This window comes from Carcharodon carcharias, chromosome 11, assembly GCF_017639515.1.
Source record: "Carcharodon carcharias isolate sCarCar2 chromosome 11, sCarCar2.pri, whole genome shotgun sequence".
NCBI classification, from domain to species: domain Eukaryota; kingdom Metazoa; phylum Chordata; class Chondrichthyes; order Lamniformes; family Lamnidae; genus Carcharodon; species Carcharodon carcharias.
In genome coordinates, this window is record NC_054477.1 from 89520640 (window position 1) to 89541702 (window position 21063).

The 21063-nt window shown below is 42.5% G+C and overlaps 1 protein-coding gene across 1 annotated transcript in view; it reads left to right on the top strand.

The window, feature by feature from the left end:
• Positions 1–21063, top strand: part of naalad2 (N-acetylated alpha-linked acidic dipeptidase 2) — a 485356-nt gene that overhangs the window by 183343 nt on the left and 280950 nt on the right. Inside the window, exon 15 of the mRNA XM_041199157.1 lies at positions 20050–20140. Coding sequence (XP_041055091.1) covers positions 20050–20140 — 91 coding nt within the window. The remainder of the gene's footprint in view (positions 1–20049; positions 20141–21063) is intronic.

A 21063-nucleotide genomic window follows, 5' to 3' on the forward strand; every position in this document is an offset into this window, starting at 1 on the left:
CCTCCACCTGGACCCCTCCCTCTGGATTCTTACCTTCTCTTGATCTTTTCATTGAGAACTGTCGGTGCAACATTAGTCGTCTCAATTTCTCTGCTCCTCTCACACATTCTAATCTCTCTCTCTCTGAACTTACAGCACTCCGTTCTCTCAGGCCCAACCCTGACATTGTCATCAAACCCCCTGACAAGGGTGGTGCTGTTGTCGTCTGGCGCACTGACCTCTACCTCGCGGAGGCTGAGCGTCAACTCGCAGACACTTCCTCCTACCTCTCCCTGGACCATGACCCCACCACTGAACATCAAGCCATTGTTTCCAGGACTGTCACTGACCTCATCTCCTCTGGGTATCTTCCTCCCATAGCTTCCAACCTGATAGTCTCCCAACCTCGGATGGCCCGCTTCTACCTCCGACCCAAAATCCACAAACAGAACTGTCCTGGTAGACCGATCGTGTCAGCTTGCTCCTGCCCCACAGAACTCATTTCTTGTTATCTTGACTCCCTTCTCTCTCCCCTTGTCCAGTCCCTTCCCACCTACATCCGTGATTCCTCTAACACCTTACGTCACACCAACAATTTCCAGTTCCCTGGCCCCAACCACTTCCTCTTCACCATGGACGTCCAATCCCTCTACACCTCCATCCCCCATCAGGATGGTCTGAGGGCCCTTAGCTTCTTCCTCGAACAGAGGCCCGAACCATCCACCACTACTCTCCTCCGTCTGGCTGAACTTGTTCTCACACTGAACAATTTCTCCTTCAACTCCTCTCGCTTCCTCCAAATAAAAGGTGTGGCTATGGGTACCCGCATGGGCCCCAGCTATGTCTGTCTCTTTATGGGGTATGTGGAACCTTCCTTGTTCCAGTCCTACTCCAGCCCCCTTCCACAACTCTTTCTCCGGTACATCGATGATTACTTCGGTGCTGCTTCATGCACTCATTGGGACTTGGAAAAATTTATTAATTTTGCTTCCAATCTCCACCCCTCCATCATTTTCACGTGGTCCATCTCTGACACTTCCCTTCCCTTCCTTGACCTCTCTGTCTCAATCTCTGGTGATAGACTGTCCACCAATATCCATTACAAGCCTACCGACTACCACAGCTACCTCGACTACAGCTCCTCACACCCCGCTTCCTGTAAGGACTTCATCCCATTCTCTCATTCCCCTTCGCCTCCGTTGCATCTGTTCCGATGATGCTACCTTCAAAAACAGTTCCTCTGACATGTCCTCCTTCTTCCTTAACCGAGGTTTTCCACCCACGGTCGTTGACAGGGCCCTCAACCGTGTCCGGCCCATCTCCTGTGCATCCGCCCTCTTGCCTTCTCCTCCCTCCCAGAAACATGATAGGGTCTCCCTTGTCCTCACTTATCACCCCACCAGCCTCTGCTTTCAAAGGATCATCCTCCTCCATTTCCGCCAACTCCAGCATGATGCCACCACCAAACACATCTTCCCTTCACCCCCCCGTCGGCATTCCGTAGGGATCGTTCCCTCTGGGACACCCTCGTTCACTCCTCCATCACCGCCTACTCCTCAACCCCCACCTATGGCACCTCCCCATGCCCACGCAAAAGATGTAACACCTGTCCCTTCACTTCCTCTCTCCTCACCGTCCAAGGGCCCAAACACGCTTTTCAAGTAAAGCAGCATTTCACTTGCATTTCCCCAACTTAGTCTACTGCGTTCGTTGCTCCCAGTGCGGTCTCCTCTACAATGGAGAGACCAAACGCAGACTGGGCGACCGCTTTGCAGAACACCTGCAGTCTGTCCGCAAGAATGACCCAAACCTCTCTGTCGCTTTCCATTTTAACACTCCACCCTGCTCTCTTGCCCACATGTCTGTCCTTGGCCTGCTGCATTGTTCCAGTGAAGCTCAACGCAAACTGGAGGAACAGCACCTCACCTTCCAACTAGGCACTTTACAGCCTTCCGGACTGAATATTGAATTCAACAACTTTAGGTCTTGAGCTCCCTCCTCCATCCCCACCCCCTTTCTGTTTCTTCCCCCTTCCTTTTGGATTTTTTTGTGTTTTTTTTTTCCAATAATTTATATAGATTTTTCTTTTCCCACCTATTTCCATTATTTTAAAATCTTTTATGCTCCCCCACCCCCACTAGAGCTATACCTTGAGTGCCCTACCATCCATTCTTAATTAGCACATTCGTTTAGATAATATCACCAACTTCTTTTGTTCTTTTGATGATCTGCTCCTATCCTAACACCACCCCCCCACCCCTCCACTTCTCTCCCACCCACCCCCACCTCCGGCACCCCCCCCCAACCCCACACACACCTTAAACCAGCTTATATTTCCCTCTCCTTGTAAAGAAATATCAGTTCTGTTGAAGGGTCATGAGGACTCGAAACATCAACTCTTTTCTTCTCCGCCGATGCTGCCAGACCTGCTGAGTTTTTCCAGGTAATTCTGGTTTTGTTAACAATTGATACAGGATCAATTGCCATTGTGGAAGAGAATTCAAAACTTCTACCACTCCTTGTGTGAAGAATTGTTTATAAGTTTCACTCCTGAAAGGTCTGACTCTAGTTTTTTTTGAGTGTGTCCCCTAGTCCAAGACTCCCCAAATAGTGAAAATAGTTTCTCCCAATCTACTTTACCTATTTCCCTTAATATCTTGAAAACTTCGATTAAATCACTTCTTAATATCCTAAATTCCAGGGAATATAATCCTAGTTTGTTCAATTTCTCTTTGGAGCTTAATCCTTGGAGTCCAGGTATCATTCTAGTAAATTTACCCTGCATTCCCTCCAAGACAATATATCCTTCCTTACGTGTGATGTCCTGAACTGCTCACAGTACTCCATGTGTGATCTAACCAAAGCTTAGGAACTTGGAAACAGCAGTAGACCATTTGGCCCATCGAGCCTGCTCTGTCAATCAATGAGATCATGGCTGATCATCTACCTCAATGCCACTGTCCCGTGCTATCCCAATATCCCTTGATGTCATTAGTATCCAGAAATCTATCGATTTCTGTCTTGAACATGCTCAATGATTGAGTTTCCACAGCCCTCTAGGGTAGAGAATTCCAAAGATTCACCACCCTCCGAGTGAAGAAACTCTCCTCATCTCAGTCTTAAATGGCCTAACCCTTATCTTGGGACTGTGTCCCCTGATTCTAGACTCTGGATTCTGGATTCTAGATTCCAGCCAGTGGAAACATCCTACCTACACCCACCCTGTCACATCCAGTGAGAACTTTGTAAGTTCCAATGAGATCACCTCTCATTCTTTGAAACTCTAGAGAATACAGGCCCAGTTTCCTCAATCTCTCCTCATAAGACAATCCTGCCATCCCAGGAATTAGACTGGTGAACCTCCATTGTGCTCCCTCTATGGTAGTTATATCCTTCCTTAGACAAGGAAACCAAAGCTGTACACAATACTCCAGGTGCGGTCTCATCAAAGCTCTATACAGTTGCAGGGTGGCATCTTTATTCCTGTGCTCAAGTCCCCTTGAGATGAAGGTCAACATACCATTTGCCATCCCGATTGCTTGGTGCACATGCATGCTAACTTTTAGTGACTTGTGAACAAGGACACCCAGGTCCCTTTGGACATCAACACTTCCCAACCTCTCACCATTTAAGAAATATTCTGCATTTGTTTTTTTCTACCAAAGCAGATTCAGACATATTCACATTATATTCCATCTTCCATGTTCATGCCCATTCACTTAGCCTGTCCAAGTCCCCTTGAAGCCTCCTTGCACCTCCTCCCACCTAGTTTTGTGTCATCAGCAAATTTGGAAATATTACATTTAGTCCCCATATCCAAATCATTTACATAGATTGTGAACAGTTGTGGCCGCAGCACTGATCCTTGCGGTAACCCACCAGTAACAACCTGTCATCCTGAGAATGACCCATTTATTCCTACTCTCTGTTTTCTATTAACCTTCTTCATCCAAACCAATACATTACTTCCTTTATTTAATTTCACCATGGCTCCTGAGGTCTGCCCATGGTGGATATTGGGTGAGTTAGCATGGAGAGTGTAAGGGCAAAGGGTTGTAGGTGGTGGGCATAGGTTGGCATGAGTTGGCACTAAGTTGGCATAAGGGCTATAAAGGGCCATGGGAATGAATGAAGGGTCATAGGTTGGCATGGAGGGTATGAGGGCCACTGGTGGGCAGGTAGAGGGGCTTTTGTTGGCATGGAGGATATGACAGGCCATGAGGAGTAGAGGGGCATAAGTTGGCACCAAGGGTATGAGGAGCTATGGACGTGGGTGGGGAGCATGAGGTAGCATGAGTTGGCATGGATGGGGTGTGGGGAGGGGGCTTGTGAGGAGTGAGGGCTTGCCGGCTGTTTTTGGTTTTACTGCTTTATGTTTACAACTTGGATGAAATCCCAGAGCGCTGAGGCAGCCTTTTACACAGCCAGCCTTGGCACCTGGCAGCCGCTGTGACTGCCTCCAACCTCTTTCTGGGGGTGGCGGACCCGATTCCAGTTAGCATCCAACGCCCACCATTCCACCACCCACCCGCCCTCCACCCCCGGCGCGGCCCCCCCACACCCCCAAACGGAATCTGACCATTCAGGGCACTTTCTCCTGAGTTGGGTTTGCAGAGTTGGGAATTTTCCCCACTCTGAGCTCCCAACTCAGGGATGAAAATTTGGCCCTTTTTCTCCTTCTGCTCAGTTAGTTTCCTAATCAGGAATAATTTGCCTTCAACTCCATGAGCTTCATCTTTAGCTAACAGTCTCTTAAAAAGGATTTTAGCAAATGCTTTCTAGCTATCCATGTAAGTAATAGCCATAGTCATTTTGCTGTCACCTCTTTAAAAATAGTCAACCAGATTTATCAGGCATGACCTATCCTTTATAAGTCCATGCTGGCTCTCTCTGATCACCAAGAAGCTTTAATGTATTCAGTTAGTCTATCCTTACTTATGGACTCTAGCAATTTCCTGACAACAGATTTTAGGCTGACTGGAGTGTTATTCCTTAGATTCCCTCTCACCTTTTTTAAATAGTGCAATGACGTGCAGTTTTCCAATATAAAGCAATGAATTGGGGCAACTTTGGAAAAATATACTTAGGGCATCTGCAATGTTCCCACCTACTTCTTTTCAAACCCTGGGATTGAAACTATCTGGGGATTTGTCACTCTTTAGTGCTATTAATTTCTCCATTACTGTTATCTTACTTATAGTAATTTTGTGGAGGCCCTGTCCCTGATTCAGTATTAATTTTATTGGGTTATCTGACATGCTGATCTCTTCCTCTATTGTAAATACTAATGCAAAATAATTCAGTATTTTAGCCATTTCCTTATTTTCATTGACTACTATCAGTTTTCAAGAGGCTAACTGACCACCCTATTTTCCTAATGTAATTGTAAAGGTTTTTTGTGTCGATTTTGATATCCTTTGCATTTTTTTTATACTCCCTTTTTGTAGCTCTTACTGTCTGCATTGCCACCGTGTTGCTCTTTGCACCTTTCCAATTTGCCAGAAGCTGCGCTACTTTTATCATTTTTCTGTATATTTTTTAGGTTTATGTTATCTCTTACCACTTAATTTGCCATGGCTCTCTCTTTTAGCAAGTAGAACCCTTGCTCTTTAGGGTTATATATTATTTCTGAATCATGTTAAATACTTTGAGCACCTGCAACTGATCTGTCATTTTACCCATTAGCAGATTTTCGCAGTTTACGCTGGACAGTTTCTGTCGCATTGCGTTGGAGTCAGCCTAACTTAAATCCAGCAGTTTCGTGTTTCTCCCTTTCAACCATTGTACTGAGCTCCTATTATGATTTGATAAATGTTTACATCCCATTAGGGTGTTAACTAAATCTGGTTCATTACTCATTGCTAAATCTAATCTGGCATGCCCCATTGTTGGTTCTAAGATTTAGGCCTAAATTTTCACACAGACTGAGAGCCTTTCCATCGCTGTGAAAATGATGCCAGAGGCTCAAATGCAGAAGTCTGGCCCCCAAACCTCGTTCCCACTGTTTTTGCAGAGGGGTGGGGGTATTGGAGATGGATTGGAATTTGGAAATGCGTATTTCACGGAGGTAGCTACCCATACAAAACTCTAGCTACCTCCAGTCAGATCTGATTCTCGTCAGCTAGGAGTGGCAAGTACGACTTGTGCTAATTAGACCTGGTAGGAGCAGATCTAAACTTTGTGGAGTTGCTTGGTTCAGGTAGGGTACCTGTTAAATTTGTAGATTCGAGACTCGTGCATTACTAATTAAGGGCCACACTGGTACAGACCATAATTATGAGTGACAATAGATTTATTAAGCAATACAAGTTAAACTATGCGATACTTAACATAGGCAGCAGTATACAGCCATGTCTTCTGCCTCCCAAATAGCTGTGGCATTGTCTTTTCAAATGTTCTGTTGATTGATGGTCTTTGACCTTTCTTCTCTTGGTGTGCACCCATGTCTCGATGCGCTTCACTTTTATCCTCTAATCTGGTGGTATACCCTGTTAGGTCATATCCCAATCTTTCTTACATGATTAGCTTAGTCTGATGTCATAGTCTCTTTACATTTCAGTCCACATACACTGACAGAGTCATAGAGTTATACAGCAGAGAAACTGGCCCTTCAGCCCATCATGTCCGTGCCAGCCATCAAGCACCTATCTATTCTAATCCCATTTTCCATCATTTGGCCCATGGCCCTGTATGCTATGGCATTTCAGGTGCTCATCTAAATACTTCTTAAATGTTGTGAGGGTTCCTGCCTCTACCACCCCCTCAGGCAGTGTGTTCCAGATTCCAACCACCCTCTGGGTGAAAAAGTTTTTCCTCAAATCCCTCTAAACCTCCTGCCCTTTACCTTAAATCTATGACCCCTGGTTATTCACACCTCTGGGGAAAAGTTTCTTCCTATCTACCCTATCTATTCCCCTCATAATTTTGTATATCTCTATCAGGTCCCCCCTCAGCCTTCTCTGCCCCAAGGAAAACAACACTAGCCTATCCAGTCTCCCTTCATTGCTGAAACGCTGCAGCCCAGGCAACATCCTGGTGAATCTCCTCTGCACCCTCCCCAGTGCAATCACATCTTTCTTCTCCTTGTTCTTTTTAACAGCACTTGCAAAAGATTCCAAAGGTCACAATTCTGCATTGCATTTCCTAGTGCAACAAATTCTAAATATTTTACAAAATATGTACCCACATTTGCTTTTCCAAGGCATTGAAACATATAGTTAGACCACTAATATGCTTCTCAACATAATGGCCTAAATTTTTTGGATGGTGGATTCGGGGAACATGTCCCTGCCGGCTCCAAGTGCCTCACAGACATATCACACTCATTTGAGCGTTAATTAGCTGCACGCAGGAATTCCACCTCATACACGAAAGAAAGCCCCACTTTAAAGAGCTGCCAGCCAATCTGATTGGCCGACAGTCCCTGTAATGGTCTGAAGAGGAATTGCATGAAGAAGCCAGAAACTAAGTCCAGGCACTGAAGGCCAAGATAAGTTCAAGGGGTCCCAGGGCAGAGAGGGTAGGAAAGGCCTGGGGGGGTGGATATGCAAAGCGGGTGACACCATGGCACACATTCCCTCATGTATCCCCACAAGATCTTCCCGCACATCCCGCTGGACTTCCGGCATCTGCTGCCTAATAGATGAACCCAGAGGCCCATCATCAGCCTTCGACTGAACATTGTCCTTGTTCCCCCAGACCTCTGACTGCCGGCACCCTGGGCACTCTCTGCCTCCGCCTGCACCTCAAGTGAGTGGCGGAGGAGGGAGTCTATCAGTACCTTCAAACATAGGCTGCTTTCAAGTGGAATGGAATACTGTTTACAGGCACGATGAGGTGGCCATTAATTTGGATATCTGGACCTCTGTGGACTTTCTCCCACAATCATATTTAGGCTTAGCAAATGACACAGCATGGGAGACAACTAAAGTATTAATGGCAGGTGACGAGTGTGTCGGTAAAGTGAAAGGCTCATATTTCTTAATAACATATACTGAGTGAGCGCCAGACACATTCACAACATGCCCCTGGCTGGAACCAATCCACAAGCAATTTTGATTATAGTCTACAATAGCTTCCACCAATCAAAGGATATCCCCACCTAAAATCCCCTTTCCATAAGTCATGGAGATTTACAGGGATTTAGTAACATCACACCAGAATTGTGTCTAACATGCTGTTAGTACTGTATCCCGGAAAAGCAGAGCTTTCATGCCTGTTACTCCTGGAATAGCAAAGCAACCCTTGCCCGCTGCAAGCTGGCACTCAGGGTGTAGAGGGTCATAATGGACGAACCAGTATCTGCAAGCAGAGTTTGCTGTTGGCACCAGGCTACAGTGCAGAAACAACTGGTCAGCTATTACCATCTCGTCTGAACCCCACTTCAGACTAGAAGTGCGGGGCCTAACCCAGTCATTGAGGGTCCCAGTCGCATTTGAGATGGGCATGGGTGGATCCATAGCTTTCACCACAGGATACCCAAGCTGCTGGGTCATGATAAAGGTTGGCATTACGATGGATAATTTATCCAAATTATTAGCTGTGCCAGTTGCCAATCATTCCTGATTATTAGCCAGGGCGTCCATTTTGGCTGCCAATTCAATTGGTGGCTGAGGTGAGTAAGGAGGTGGAGTTGAACATTGATTAGCTGGTTCTACCTATTCCTGATCCCCTTGAATCTGTTGTCACCTGGGACCTGTACAATCGCTGGCAAGGTGGCCTGCCTTATCACAACTGTAGGATTTGAGGGTGGTGCTGATGAAGTGATGTGAGGCCCTTACACCACTTGGACGGGTTTTCTCTTTGGAGACCCTTGTATTTATTTCTTTGCAAAGGTCCATGTTGCTCCCGCATCCTGCAAGAAGTTGGTCCATGAGGTTGTGTGAGTAACTGTATGGTCTAAAGCTGTTCGTAAAGAAAGCAGTATATTTTTCAAGAATAATTTCTTAAACACAACTTCCTTCTCCCCATCTGTATCATTAGCATAGGGTGTACCTTGTATCATTTTGTATATTGTATACCATCGCTTCCCAAAAGCAGTGGGACCTTTATGGGAGCCCTGCATAGTTTGATATAATTTAACCCCAATATCCAGATTTTCCAAACCCACTGCATTCTATATGTTAATAATCAAATTGTTCAGCAATGTTGTCCTAAAAAGGAGACAAATGGGAGGCTAGTTCATAGGTCAGGGGTAGGAGCTGAGAGTGTAACACGCTTCATGTATATACATATATATATAAATAACAGCTGAAATAGTCTAATTCATATATATATAACACATATATAACAGTATAACAACTCTGAGATACAGAGGGATCTAGGTATCCTAGTGCATGAATCACAAAAGGCTAGTATGCAGTTACAGCAAGTAATTAGAAAAGCTAATAATTGCGAGGGGAGTCGAATACAAAAACAGAGATGTGCTTCAGTTATACAGAGCATTGGTGAGACCATATCTGGAGTATTGTGTATAGTATTGGTCTCCTTATTTAAGGAAGGATGTAAATGCATTAGAAGCAGTTCTGAGAAGGTTTACTAAACTAATTCCTGGATTGGGCAGTTGTGTTATGAGGAAAGGTTGGATAGGCTAGGCTTGTATCCACCGGAGTTTAGAAGAGTAAGAGGCAACTTGATTGAACATATGTGATCCTGAGGTGTCTTGATAGGGTTGATGTGGAGAGGATGTTTCCTTTTGTGGGAGAATCTAGTACTAGGAGCCACTGGTTAAAAATAAGTAGTCACCCATTTAAGACAGAGAAGAGGAGAATTTTCTTCTCTGAGGGTTGTGAGTCGTTAGAACTCTCTTCCTCAAAAGATGGTGGAAGCAGAGTCTGAATTTTTTTAAGGCAGAAGTAGATAGATTCTTGATAAGCAAGGGGGTGAAAGGCAATCAGGGGTAGTTGGGAATGTGGAGTTGAGGTTACAATTAGATCAGCCATGATGTTACTGAATAGCGGAGCAGACTCGAAGGGCCAGGGCCCTTCTCCTGCTTCTAATTCCTATGTTCATATGTCCCCGTCTTCAAAGTGGGGATGATAATTACAGAACAATTGTAGGCATTGTCACAACTCAGTGGGGCAGGGATGCAGACCAATAGGTCCAACTGTTAAACATAAGCTTGGAGCTTGTATATGTAAAGGCTGAGAGCCAGTGTGGGCCTGTGGGTTGGCATTATCATTTTCAGAACAATCTGAGTCCATGTCAGGATGTGACTAACTGCTGCGAGAATGGAGGTTTCTCTATTTCATTTGGGGGTCAGTGTAACGAGGCTGTAGAGGCGGCATCACCAAAGAGACCCAGCCAGGATCTGAGCTATAATCTGAGTGAGGATTGCTCATGATACCGGTGGCCACTACTGCTTGCTGTTTACCCAACTGAGCCTTTAGTTGTTAGATTATAGACAGGCAATGCCTATGGTCCGGTCTGCCTCTGTATAGGGACATTGTAAGGCTCCCTTCAAGCCACCCAAGAATCTTCTAATTGCCTGCTAAGACATTGACTTCATGTCTAGTCTCCTCATGGCTTTGCTTAGCAGTGCCTGCTTGAATAGCATTCAGACACTGTTGTTGCATAACCACTAGCGAGGAGGCAATCTGATTCTGTAAGAGATATACCTGGGCACCTTGCTCCTTCAGTCTCTCATTCTGTTTAGCCATGATTTCAGCATCACATTGCACACAATACAAGGCTGCATACGTGATCAGCTCAGGACTTTGTTTGCTTTCCATTGTTTAGCCTTTATTTGTCCCTGAATAAATGTAATGCCTTCCTCAAAGGGAACCCTGTCTTGTTGAGGCATTCTCTTAATGTCTGTACACAATCAGTATTACATTTCTTGTTTAACTTGGTCTGAAAGGCCTTCCATAATGTCTTGCAGTCCATCATGATATTTAACAAAGAAGAGACACTGCTGTCAATCAGTCCTAACTGGTACTCCCACAACCAATCTTGTTGCAAGTAGTTTTCCTCTTATCTGTGGCTGCTGGCTGGTACAGGCATGGATAAGTCTGTTCTCTCTCACCCTTACATATCTGGTTTATTAATTAGTCAGAGTTCCATGCTGGGGTGCCAGGTTGTTAGGTTTGTAGATCTGAGACTTGTTCATAACTGATAGAGGACTACACAGGTACAGACCATGATTACGAGTGACAATAGATAGATTCATTAAGCAACACAAGTTAAACTATGCGATTACCTAATGTAGGCAGCAGAATAGAGGCATGTCTTTCCATCTCAGTCTTTGCCCCCTGGATAGCTGTGGCACTGTCTCTTCGAGTGTTCTATTGACTTTGATCCTTCTTCCCTCATTGTGCACCAATGTCTCAAAGTGCCTCGCCTGTTATCTTCTTTTCTGGTGGTTTACTCTGTTAGATCATATCCCAATCTCTCTTACATGATTGGCTTAGCCTGATATCATAACCTTTTTACATTTCAGCCCTCAGACCCTGACAGATTTTCCCTGTTCTTTTTAACAGTACTTGCAAAAGATCCAAAAGGTCAATTCTGTAGAGCATTTCAAAGCATTTCCTAGAACAACAAATTATAATTATTTTACAAGATATGTAACCACATTTGCTTTTCCAAGGCATTGAAACACATAGTTAGACCACTAATTCACTTCTCAACATGATGACTTGTTCCTTAAAATTCAACACGTTATAAACCACAATACGCTGCAATTGTTTTTTCAGCATAGCCTTATAGCCTCAGATAGACAATGTTTAAGTTTGTTAGATGCTTGTTATCTAGTTGATCTTCCAGGCAACTTTTCTTGGTGGACACATTTAACTTCATTTACAAGACAGCAGCAGCAACAGTGCATCATACCGTGGATGGTGCTATGCTCCAGTCCCACATTAACCCTTGCTCTGCTGAACACATTTACATTACAATGGCATACAGGCACTTACAACATCATACATTTCTTCTCAAAAGAAAACTTGCCTCCCTTCCAACGGAATATTACAATACAATCTTTACTTGCTATCCCTGCTCCCCCACCTCAAGTCTCTGACTTTATAAATTCAGATGATCTTGAGGCTTGATAGTTCTTCCACATATCAGTCTGTCACATTTGGAGGAACGATAGTAGTATTCTGTGTTTACGGTACTTGCTTATCTCCATTTGATTCGCTTTTTGCGCTCCTTCGAGTTGCATTTCTCTTTATTAATATCCCACTAGCTTTCATCGGACACTGAGTTTGTTCCTTCCGAAGGGAATGAGCTCTCCATTCATTCTTAGAATAGACTGGAAATTTTATTTTTCCATGGTGTCTGTCAAGTTCTCGCTGGACATTTATGTTTGACAAATGGAACCTTTATTTCCACTTGTTTCACAATCTCAGCCAAACATATGTTTGCTGGGTTTTTTTCCAAGTCATTTTGCAAGTTTATGAATCTTTTCATTCAGCTCAATCATTCTCAGCACATCTGAGACATCTGGTGCATTTTCTTCCTCTAGTTCCTTGCACTTCAGTGTCAGATTTACATTTTCCAATCTTCTGTCTTTTCTTTCTCTGTCTGCAACTTGGAAAGTTCTACGGCTTTTCCTTTCATTGCCTCTTTGTTTTCATTCAACTGCTTCTTCAACTAATCTGTCTGCTTCATGCAGCTTTCGGCTTCCTCCTCAAAGACTGAACATTGTTGAGTCTTCTCTGCCAACTGGTTCTTCAGTTTGTTCAGAGTAACATTAAATTCATTTTCCTTCTCTTTGTAATTTTCCAGAGGAATAAATTTTGGTATGAGGAATTCTTGTAGCATGTGAAGATCTTTCATCAGGTTTTCCTTTTCTTTGCAAAGTTCGCTTTCTTCACCTTGAGTTTTCCTGTAATTCAGCACAGTCGCCTCAAGTTTTTTCTACTGCTCTTCCATTCTACTGTTTGAGACAGTCTTCATTTCTTCATGTTGCTGAATGGTTATGCATTCATTTTGCATTTGATCTTGAAGGACAATCAGCTGTTCTTTCAACTGTTTATTTTCTTGTTGACCTCTAGCCAACTCAGCCTGGGCTTCATTGTATCATTGCGTTCCTACTAATTATTCCAACCCAGCATTTTCTGTTGTGATATTTAATGTCCTTCTTAGCTCCTCATATTTTTCCAAGGCAACATATTGATTCTTCAAGGAGTCCTTCAGGGTTGCAACTTCTCCTGTGCCTTTTCAGCCTGCTGTTTTGCCTGGCTGGACATCTGGTTGAATTTTCCCAACTCCTGCTTTGATTTCCCAACTGTGGAATTGAGGGCTCTTATTTTCTCCTGATACCTTTATGTCATGACTGAAATTTGTTCAGATTTTGAACAGCTTAATTCATTGAAGACTTTATCATGCATTTTCAAAGGTATATATTCAGCTTGAATCTTGCATTTCAAATCTTCCAGGTCAGCTCTGATGTGAACATTTTCCTATAGAAGAGCTTCATTTACTTGTTGCATGTTTTGCTTCTTTTGAGTCACCTCAGATAGCTTTCCTTCATTCATTGCCATCTTCTCACTCCACAATGCCATCTGCTGTCGCAGTTTGGATACCGCGTCAGCATCTTCAAAAAAAATCAATTTTTAAGCCTTTTGGCTGTTTCTCAGCCATTTCTTTCTTCTGCACTAAACTCTTTGGCTTGTGCATTTCATTGTACTGACATGGTCAGCAACCGTCTTGTGGTTTACCTGAGTATTGTCGCCCATCCTCTGGGGTCTCCTATCTACCTCACTCTGGGGTATTTTGGCACCCTCGCTCTGGGATCTTTTGGCTCCATCGCTCTGGGGTCCTTTGTTGCCTTCTCTCTGGAGTCTCTTGTTGCCCATGGCACTTTATTGGGGGTCTTTTCTAATTTTCTGTGCATGGCCATTTTTTTCTGTAATTACTGCTTTAAATTAAAGAAAAAAAAACCTGGTCATATCACAAAGGCAGGTGACCAAAAGCACAAAAAATTGCAAGACACTGACTGATGCAGTGTGAAAACCCAACTGAAAAGGGATTCCTTTTCCAAACTCTGCAGGATTTTCTTTCTTTTTGTTTAACTCTGCAGGAACTTTTAAAACAGCAGCAATTCATGCCTCATTACAAGAAGTCAGGACCTGACTGAAAAGGGTTCACTTTCTCTTAAACCCTGCAGGCTTTTTCCTTTTTGTTTACTATACTCTCCAGGTTTCCATCTTTACTATGCCAGCTGATTTTTATTTAGCTTTTTTTTAACTTAGGTGCAGCACGGCCACTACTGCTGCAACCTACTGAGTCTCTGGGACTGCCACCTGTTCTATAATGTAAGTACAGCTTTTATTTTTGTAATTTTTGCTCACCGTCTTGGGAACTGACCAGGTTCTTTGACTTTGTGTCATTCAGGATCTTGCAAATTTTATATTTTTGCTTACTGTCTTGTGAACTGACTAGTATTATTCACACTGCATCACTCAAGTTCTTGCAATTTTTTATTTTTGCTCACCCATCTTTGTAGTCTGACCAGGTTTTTTCTTTTTTACTCTGAGTCACTCGCGGACCTTGCAATGGGCTTCCACTCTGATGGACTCTCAACTTCTAAGTCTGTAGCGAAGCTTCTTCAATTGTTTCTTCAATTTTTCTTCTTAGGCGCATGTCGCTCTAGCCAGGTGTCAGAGTTTTTCATATCTTGGGATTCTGTACTGAGTCCATCGTTTAAAATGTCACCTTTCATATCACCGCTGGTCTCCATGTTGTGCTACCACTGCTGGTCACCATGTTGTGTGGGTTGTTTGGTGTTTCATGGAGAGGCCTTGAGAGTTGAATGTTTAAACATGAGCCATTTAGTGTTAATCTTTAACTATGTACAGATCCCAGTTGATGTCATGCATGGTGCTGCTGCCAAGCTGGTTCTAGAGTGTTCCCTCCAAGTCTATTACCATGTGACTGTATGCATCTGTCATGGGCAGTGCTAATTTCCAGTCCCACCTTAACCCTTGCTCTGCCGAGCACCTTTACATTACAATGGCATGCAGCAATATACAACATCATATAACAGGAAGGGCTCATCGCCAGATGCGTCCTAATACAGAACAGATTCACATAGTATCCTTCAATCTAACACTTGCCATCAGCCATTCCCTAGTGAGCAACTGCCACATTATAAACCTTTTATGTAGAAGCCATAGTTACTCAGGGAAACACCCATCCCAAAAAGAGAGCAAAGCAAAATCAATGAGTTTGACTCAGTTATATAAATCAGGTGAAATTATCACTGTCATGACCATTGGCCTCAACATATTGCAAGCAAACAGTGTGAGAAGTCCTTCACAACCTGGACCCTTCACGTTACCGCCAATGGTTGTCAATGAGGCACCAAAGCCTCCATCTTGTGTGCAGCTGTGAGGGACTTGGTGAAGGGTCAACTGTGTGGGTGCTTCCTGATGGATGGATGGCAAGAGGGCAAATGGATGGGCTACGGTCTGTGGCACTATTTATCATACATCCACTGAGGCATAATATTTAACTACATTACTGCAGAATATCTTTAGCAGTTGTGGTGCCAAGCTGCTGCCATCTCCATGGCTCTGGCTTGTGAAGCATTCAATGCTTTAAGTGGTTCAGTGTACTTCTTCAGTACAATGTGAATAGACAGCAACAATGGAAATTTTTTTACCTATGGAAAGCCCATGATAGGCTATCTGTCCCAGGGTCAGCAACCAGTTGGACAACATTTAGAGAGTTTGCACTCACCTGACTCCTCAGAGTTAAGCAATTTCTGATATGTTGCCCCACAGGACCTCACTACAGCTTTCACATTGCTTTTAATGGGAAAATCAGATTCATTAAATGTTCCATTTAAAGTTACACTTTTTAGAAACACAACTACAATGTTAAGCGAGGAATTACTACATATCATAGTCCCAAGTGGTGACTTGTGCCTGCAGTTCTCCCAGCTATATTTAGCATGCTACATGCATTTGCCCAAGTTGAACTGTCTCATCTGACCTGCCATACATTAACTTGCCTGATCTTACTATTTCAATACCCGCTTATGTGACGTTGTTAGTAATCAAGTGATCCCTACCCTTTGAAGGCCTGCTCTTTACTTTTTTTCCAAATTCCTGATGTTTTGACTGCAATCTTCTACTCATTTCTTTCCTATGTCATTAGTTCCCATATTGACCATGACTCCTGGCGATTCCCCTTGCACCCTTAAAATATTCTGCACCATCTCTGTGATGCCATTTACCCTGGTACCAGAGAGGTAGCACATCATGCAGGACTCACGTCAGCAGTTGCAGAAATGCAAAACCATCTCCCTTCTGGGAAATTCTCAGCTGCTGTGTCTGCAGCAGCTCCTCAAACTCAGAAACCCTGGTTTGAACTTGAACAATTGGAGATACTTTCTGTACATATGATTATCCACCTGAAGCATCCCTCATGCACAAGAATGCAGCCATTTTGATGGTTAAGAAGTTACTCAGCCCTTGGAAAGAGAAACAAATTTCAACCCATTTGCCAAGACTTGGAATAAAATGGGGGAAAAAATCCAGGCAATAATGAATTAAAGGAAATTCCACTGTGAGGGCACAATGCAGATTTGAGTAGGGTTTGAGAGGGGCAACTAACAGAATAGGAAAATGGGAAAAGAGAATATAATGCTGCATAAAATCAGTGTGGGGATTGTTTACTTCTTTCCACTCCAAAGTACCTCCCTTTAAGTCAAAAATGCATTATGCCGACAATAATTCTAAGGCATAAAAGTAAGAAGTGACTTTTGCAGTCACTGACAGTGCCATTCCTATGTTGCAAGCTGGCTGCAGGTACCCTTGCCATGGACTGTGAAGTTCTACAACTGACTGTCTGCTGGTGAGAAGTCTGCAGAGGCAGTTGTCATTGGTCTTGGCAGGTAGATGTATTAAGATGGTCACTGGTCTATTGACAGGTAATATTATTGCAAGATGAGTGCTTAATTGTAGACAGTCAGACTATTTAATATTAGAAGAAAGCTGGGAAGATGGTTAGCTCTTTTCTACCAGAAACTTACAGGCTGTTCAACAGACCTTACAGCTATATAAATTTTAAGATCAAGATGGTTTCACTGTTTCTGATATGTGACCTCTGTGTAAATTGAGTTCTGACTAGCATTCTGCTGACTTGCAATAATATTTCTTTGTTTTCATCTGATGTAACTCATAACAATGCCAAGTATCTGTTTGTCTTTTTTGCTGGTTTTGTATTTCTGACCCAGCTTTACAGGATTCATGCACCTGGACCCCTAAATCCATTGGGATGAAATTACCTCTCCTAATGCTCCCCCATTTTGATTGCCTTCCCCCTCTCTCCAACGGTTTTTTTCTTTTCTTGCCTCTTTTTCTTGATATGATTAGGCTAGTGATTGATTTCTTAGTAATGTTATTGTTTAAGAAAAGCATTAATCAAACTCTATGTATAACTGAAAGGAAATGTATTTCTATTACATGGTTGTTATAAGTCAAGAGCCTGCACCAAATAATATTTTAGATTCAGCATCAACAACCATTTGAACCTCATATCTCTTATGAATTGCCCAATATCTAGTTAAGCAACAGTATGGCATAAAAAGCATAACAAGAAGACCCCTTATTGTGTGTACTAGATACCCTCATTTCACACCATTGCCACATGCATTTTCCTAACTTTTGGGAGATGAACTATGAGCATTTGAGCCAAATGAGGCCAATTATCTAGTTTATTTTACAAGGAGTTTATGAATGAGTCAAATGCAGTTTTCTCAGTGAGATTTAATCAACTTCCTATCACTACTTTTATCATGAAACATAAATTACATGACTTTGCCTTATATGAGTATAACTCACTCTCCATGTTGGCAACTTTGGATTTGAAAGTGAAACATCTTCCCCTGCCTCACTGGTTCAAGTACAACCTGTTGTCAAGTGTCTTTTCTAAAGACATGAGGAAGAGAAGCTGCTTGACCTCTAACCCCTCTTTCAACTCTGTCAAGAAATGGTTTGCTCAGTTGCCAAAATTACCACTTTGAATGATTTGCAACCTCTGCGCTCCCTTTGTTTTCGTTGTAGGAGCTTTGGTAACTACATTGCCTATTTAGCAATGACCCTGTCTGGATCTCATAAATGGAAACTGTGATTTCATTATGGGCGTGATCATTTCTGGAAAGTTGATAGACCCCCTTCCCTATTATCTCAAACAAATATGAATATGCAAATGTTAATGGGCTTTCTCACTAGGTCAGCATATTAAAATTCCAAACCACTTTTTGCTCCGTGTTTCCAGGCTTTATTTTGCTATCCAGGAATTAATCTATTGTATCCCAGCTTGATTTGAGAAACTTGGAACAAATTAAACTAATATTCCCTTCCATTCTAAATCTCAAAGAGTTATAATGGCACTAGACAGGTCAGAAACAACTTTTCTACTACTGATTTATGAAAACACAACAAATCAAAGTTAAACTGGCTAATTCCTTTAGGGGATAAAACTTTTAAGAGTGCTGCAGTTCATTCAGACTTCCTGATTGACCGACTGTGGGTTTTTTTTCATCTGTTTCATGTTTCTCCCTCCCCATGGGATGACCGAACCTCTGTTTCACTCCTTTCCTTGATGGCTTGGGTTGAGTCTGTGATTGCATTACCTTTCAATGTAAGGCGTGCCGGTACAGCAAAGCATGGCATTATAAAAATTTCATGTAGAAGGGAATCATCACTGTTTCAGGGAATAACAGTGAAAATAGCTGAAAGTTATACCCATGTAAAGTGTATCAAAAATTGCATTGTGTGTTAATAAACATGGAAGAATACACCCGTTAGACAAGTTCTTAGTAGTTATGTCCCCCTTTAATGTACATTAGCCTAACAGGGGTGAATATTACAGTTTATTGCTGTGTCTGAAATAAACATCATTACATCAAATTGCTTTTAAAATTCAGCTCAATCTGGAAAAGTTTGGGATTTATTTTATATCTAAGGTTTATCATAATTCCTAGTGTCTCTAAATTATCCTAGATTAAGCAGCTCAACCACAGTTTGTCCAGTAGCTGGAATGCATTAGAACACTGAAGTGTCATTTAACTCTTACTTGCCTCAATAATGTTGAGGACTAAGCAGCAAAATATTCAATTCTATTTCATGCAGCTACTTTATTTCACTACTTCCATCTAGCAAAGATAAATTATCAGTCTGGTACAGTAACTCTGCAGAAATATAGCATTACATTACTGACATTCAAATTAACATGTAACGCAATCCAAAATTATAACCTTCGCTATGAATATTATTTTAGAGAACGTACACTTCTAAAAGAACTAGAAAAGGCTAACAGAGAGTGTGTCAGAGAGTCTTATTTAAATTTGTGATTTGAATGTTTTTACAATAAATATAACAACCTTTTAGTCAAAATAGTTCAGTCTTCCAATATGATGCATTGATTCCATCTTCATGTCATTTACTCCTTTCTTTCACCCAGTCGTCCTTTTTTTAGACCTTTTAGTTAACACCTTGTTCGTACTTTCAATACTATTGTTACCTTTTGTATTAAATTCTAATAAATTATATTTCTGATGTGATTACAATACTGAGTTTGCCGTTCATTGTTTTATAATTTTATCTCTAATAGTCTGTTCAGTTATTTAGATTCCAAGACAGCATTAAAAGGAATAACTGTGTGTTAGGACATTTTGGTTTATTGTTTCTAGATAAACTAACAGTTGCCTTAAACTCTTAATAGTTAACATCTGCTTTTGTTAACATCTTTTCACCTTTGTAGTATTTGCTGTTAAGAAACGCTCTTAATCAAAAGTTAACATGATGCGTATAATTAAGGAAATTACCAGCAATGCTTTTTTGCATTTGTGGTCATCTTAAACATAGAAAAGGTCCTTAGTCTCTTTCAAATATTTTGCTGTCAGGTTTAGAGTCAACAGGTCTGGTAGGGTATGACGTTGAGATGAATTTAATCCTTTATTAGATTAACAATAATTCTTCCTAAAGGGCAGTTGTAGAAGCTAGTTTATGTATTCTATATTAAACATATTGCAAATTAAGGGTTAAATTCCTTACACAGTTTTTGTAAGTTTTTTTTATCACAGTTACAATAATTCTGTTCTGTTAATGTATTTAGGATAAGAAAACTGGGATCTGGCAGTGATTTTGAAGCTTATTTTCAGCGACTTGGTATTGCCTCTGGCCGTGCACGATACACAAAAAACAGGGTGAGTGTGTTCGACAAGTTAAAAAGTAGATTGTTGGAATTTTGGTCCATGTTTACTGATCGATTCATTTTTTTCATATTGTCTTTACCATGTTTAAAATGCTACTCAGAGTTAATGTTCTGTTTGTGTGGTTAGAGAAATCATGTAGCAAATAGTGGTCCAAAACTTCCAATCAGAGTTGGGACCCATCTGTCTGATGCTGATCAGAAAGAAAACTACCAACTTACCTGCATACATTGAAAAGATTCCCTCAGCACAGAAAGCCTCACAGAGAGCAGTGAAGAGAATCAGTGCAGAAGCCGCAGCCCCTTTTATGGAACTGGCTGCCCTAAGGTAAGTTTAAACGTCCAGTGTGAATGTTAGTGAATGGGTGAGTGGATGAGTGAGTGAATGGGCAAGGTGGGTAAGTAGGTGAGGTAAGTGGGTAAGTGGTTAGGGTGGCAGGTGGTAGGGTGGGTGAAGCAGATGAGTGGGTAGGCGTGCAGGGGCTATTCAGGTCAGGCCTGGGGGGTGTCAGGGGGCTCAGGGTTAGTCAGATGGTGGGCCTAGTCAATTCAGGTTGAGGGGGAGTCAGGTGGTGTGGACTAGTCAGGGTGGTAGGAGGGAGTTTGGTGGTGGGGGCTAGTCAGGGCGAGTCAGTGAGATTTTGGTGGTGGGGGCTAGTCAGGTTGGGCGGGGGAGTCGGGGAGGTCAGGGGTGTAGGCGGGTGGTGAGGGCTAGTCAGGCTGGATTGGGGGAAGTTGGAGGAATGAGGGGGGTAGTTGTGTAGTGGGGGCTCATCAGGCTGGGTTGGGGGGGAAAGTGGGGGGGATCGGGGAATTAGTCAGCGATCAAGGTGGTAATCAGGGGGTCAAAGGTGGAGCCAGGAGTGTCAATTGTATAGTTACCCAGGAGTTAGACCAGGATTTTTTTGTTTAACATTT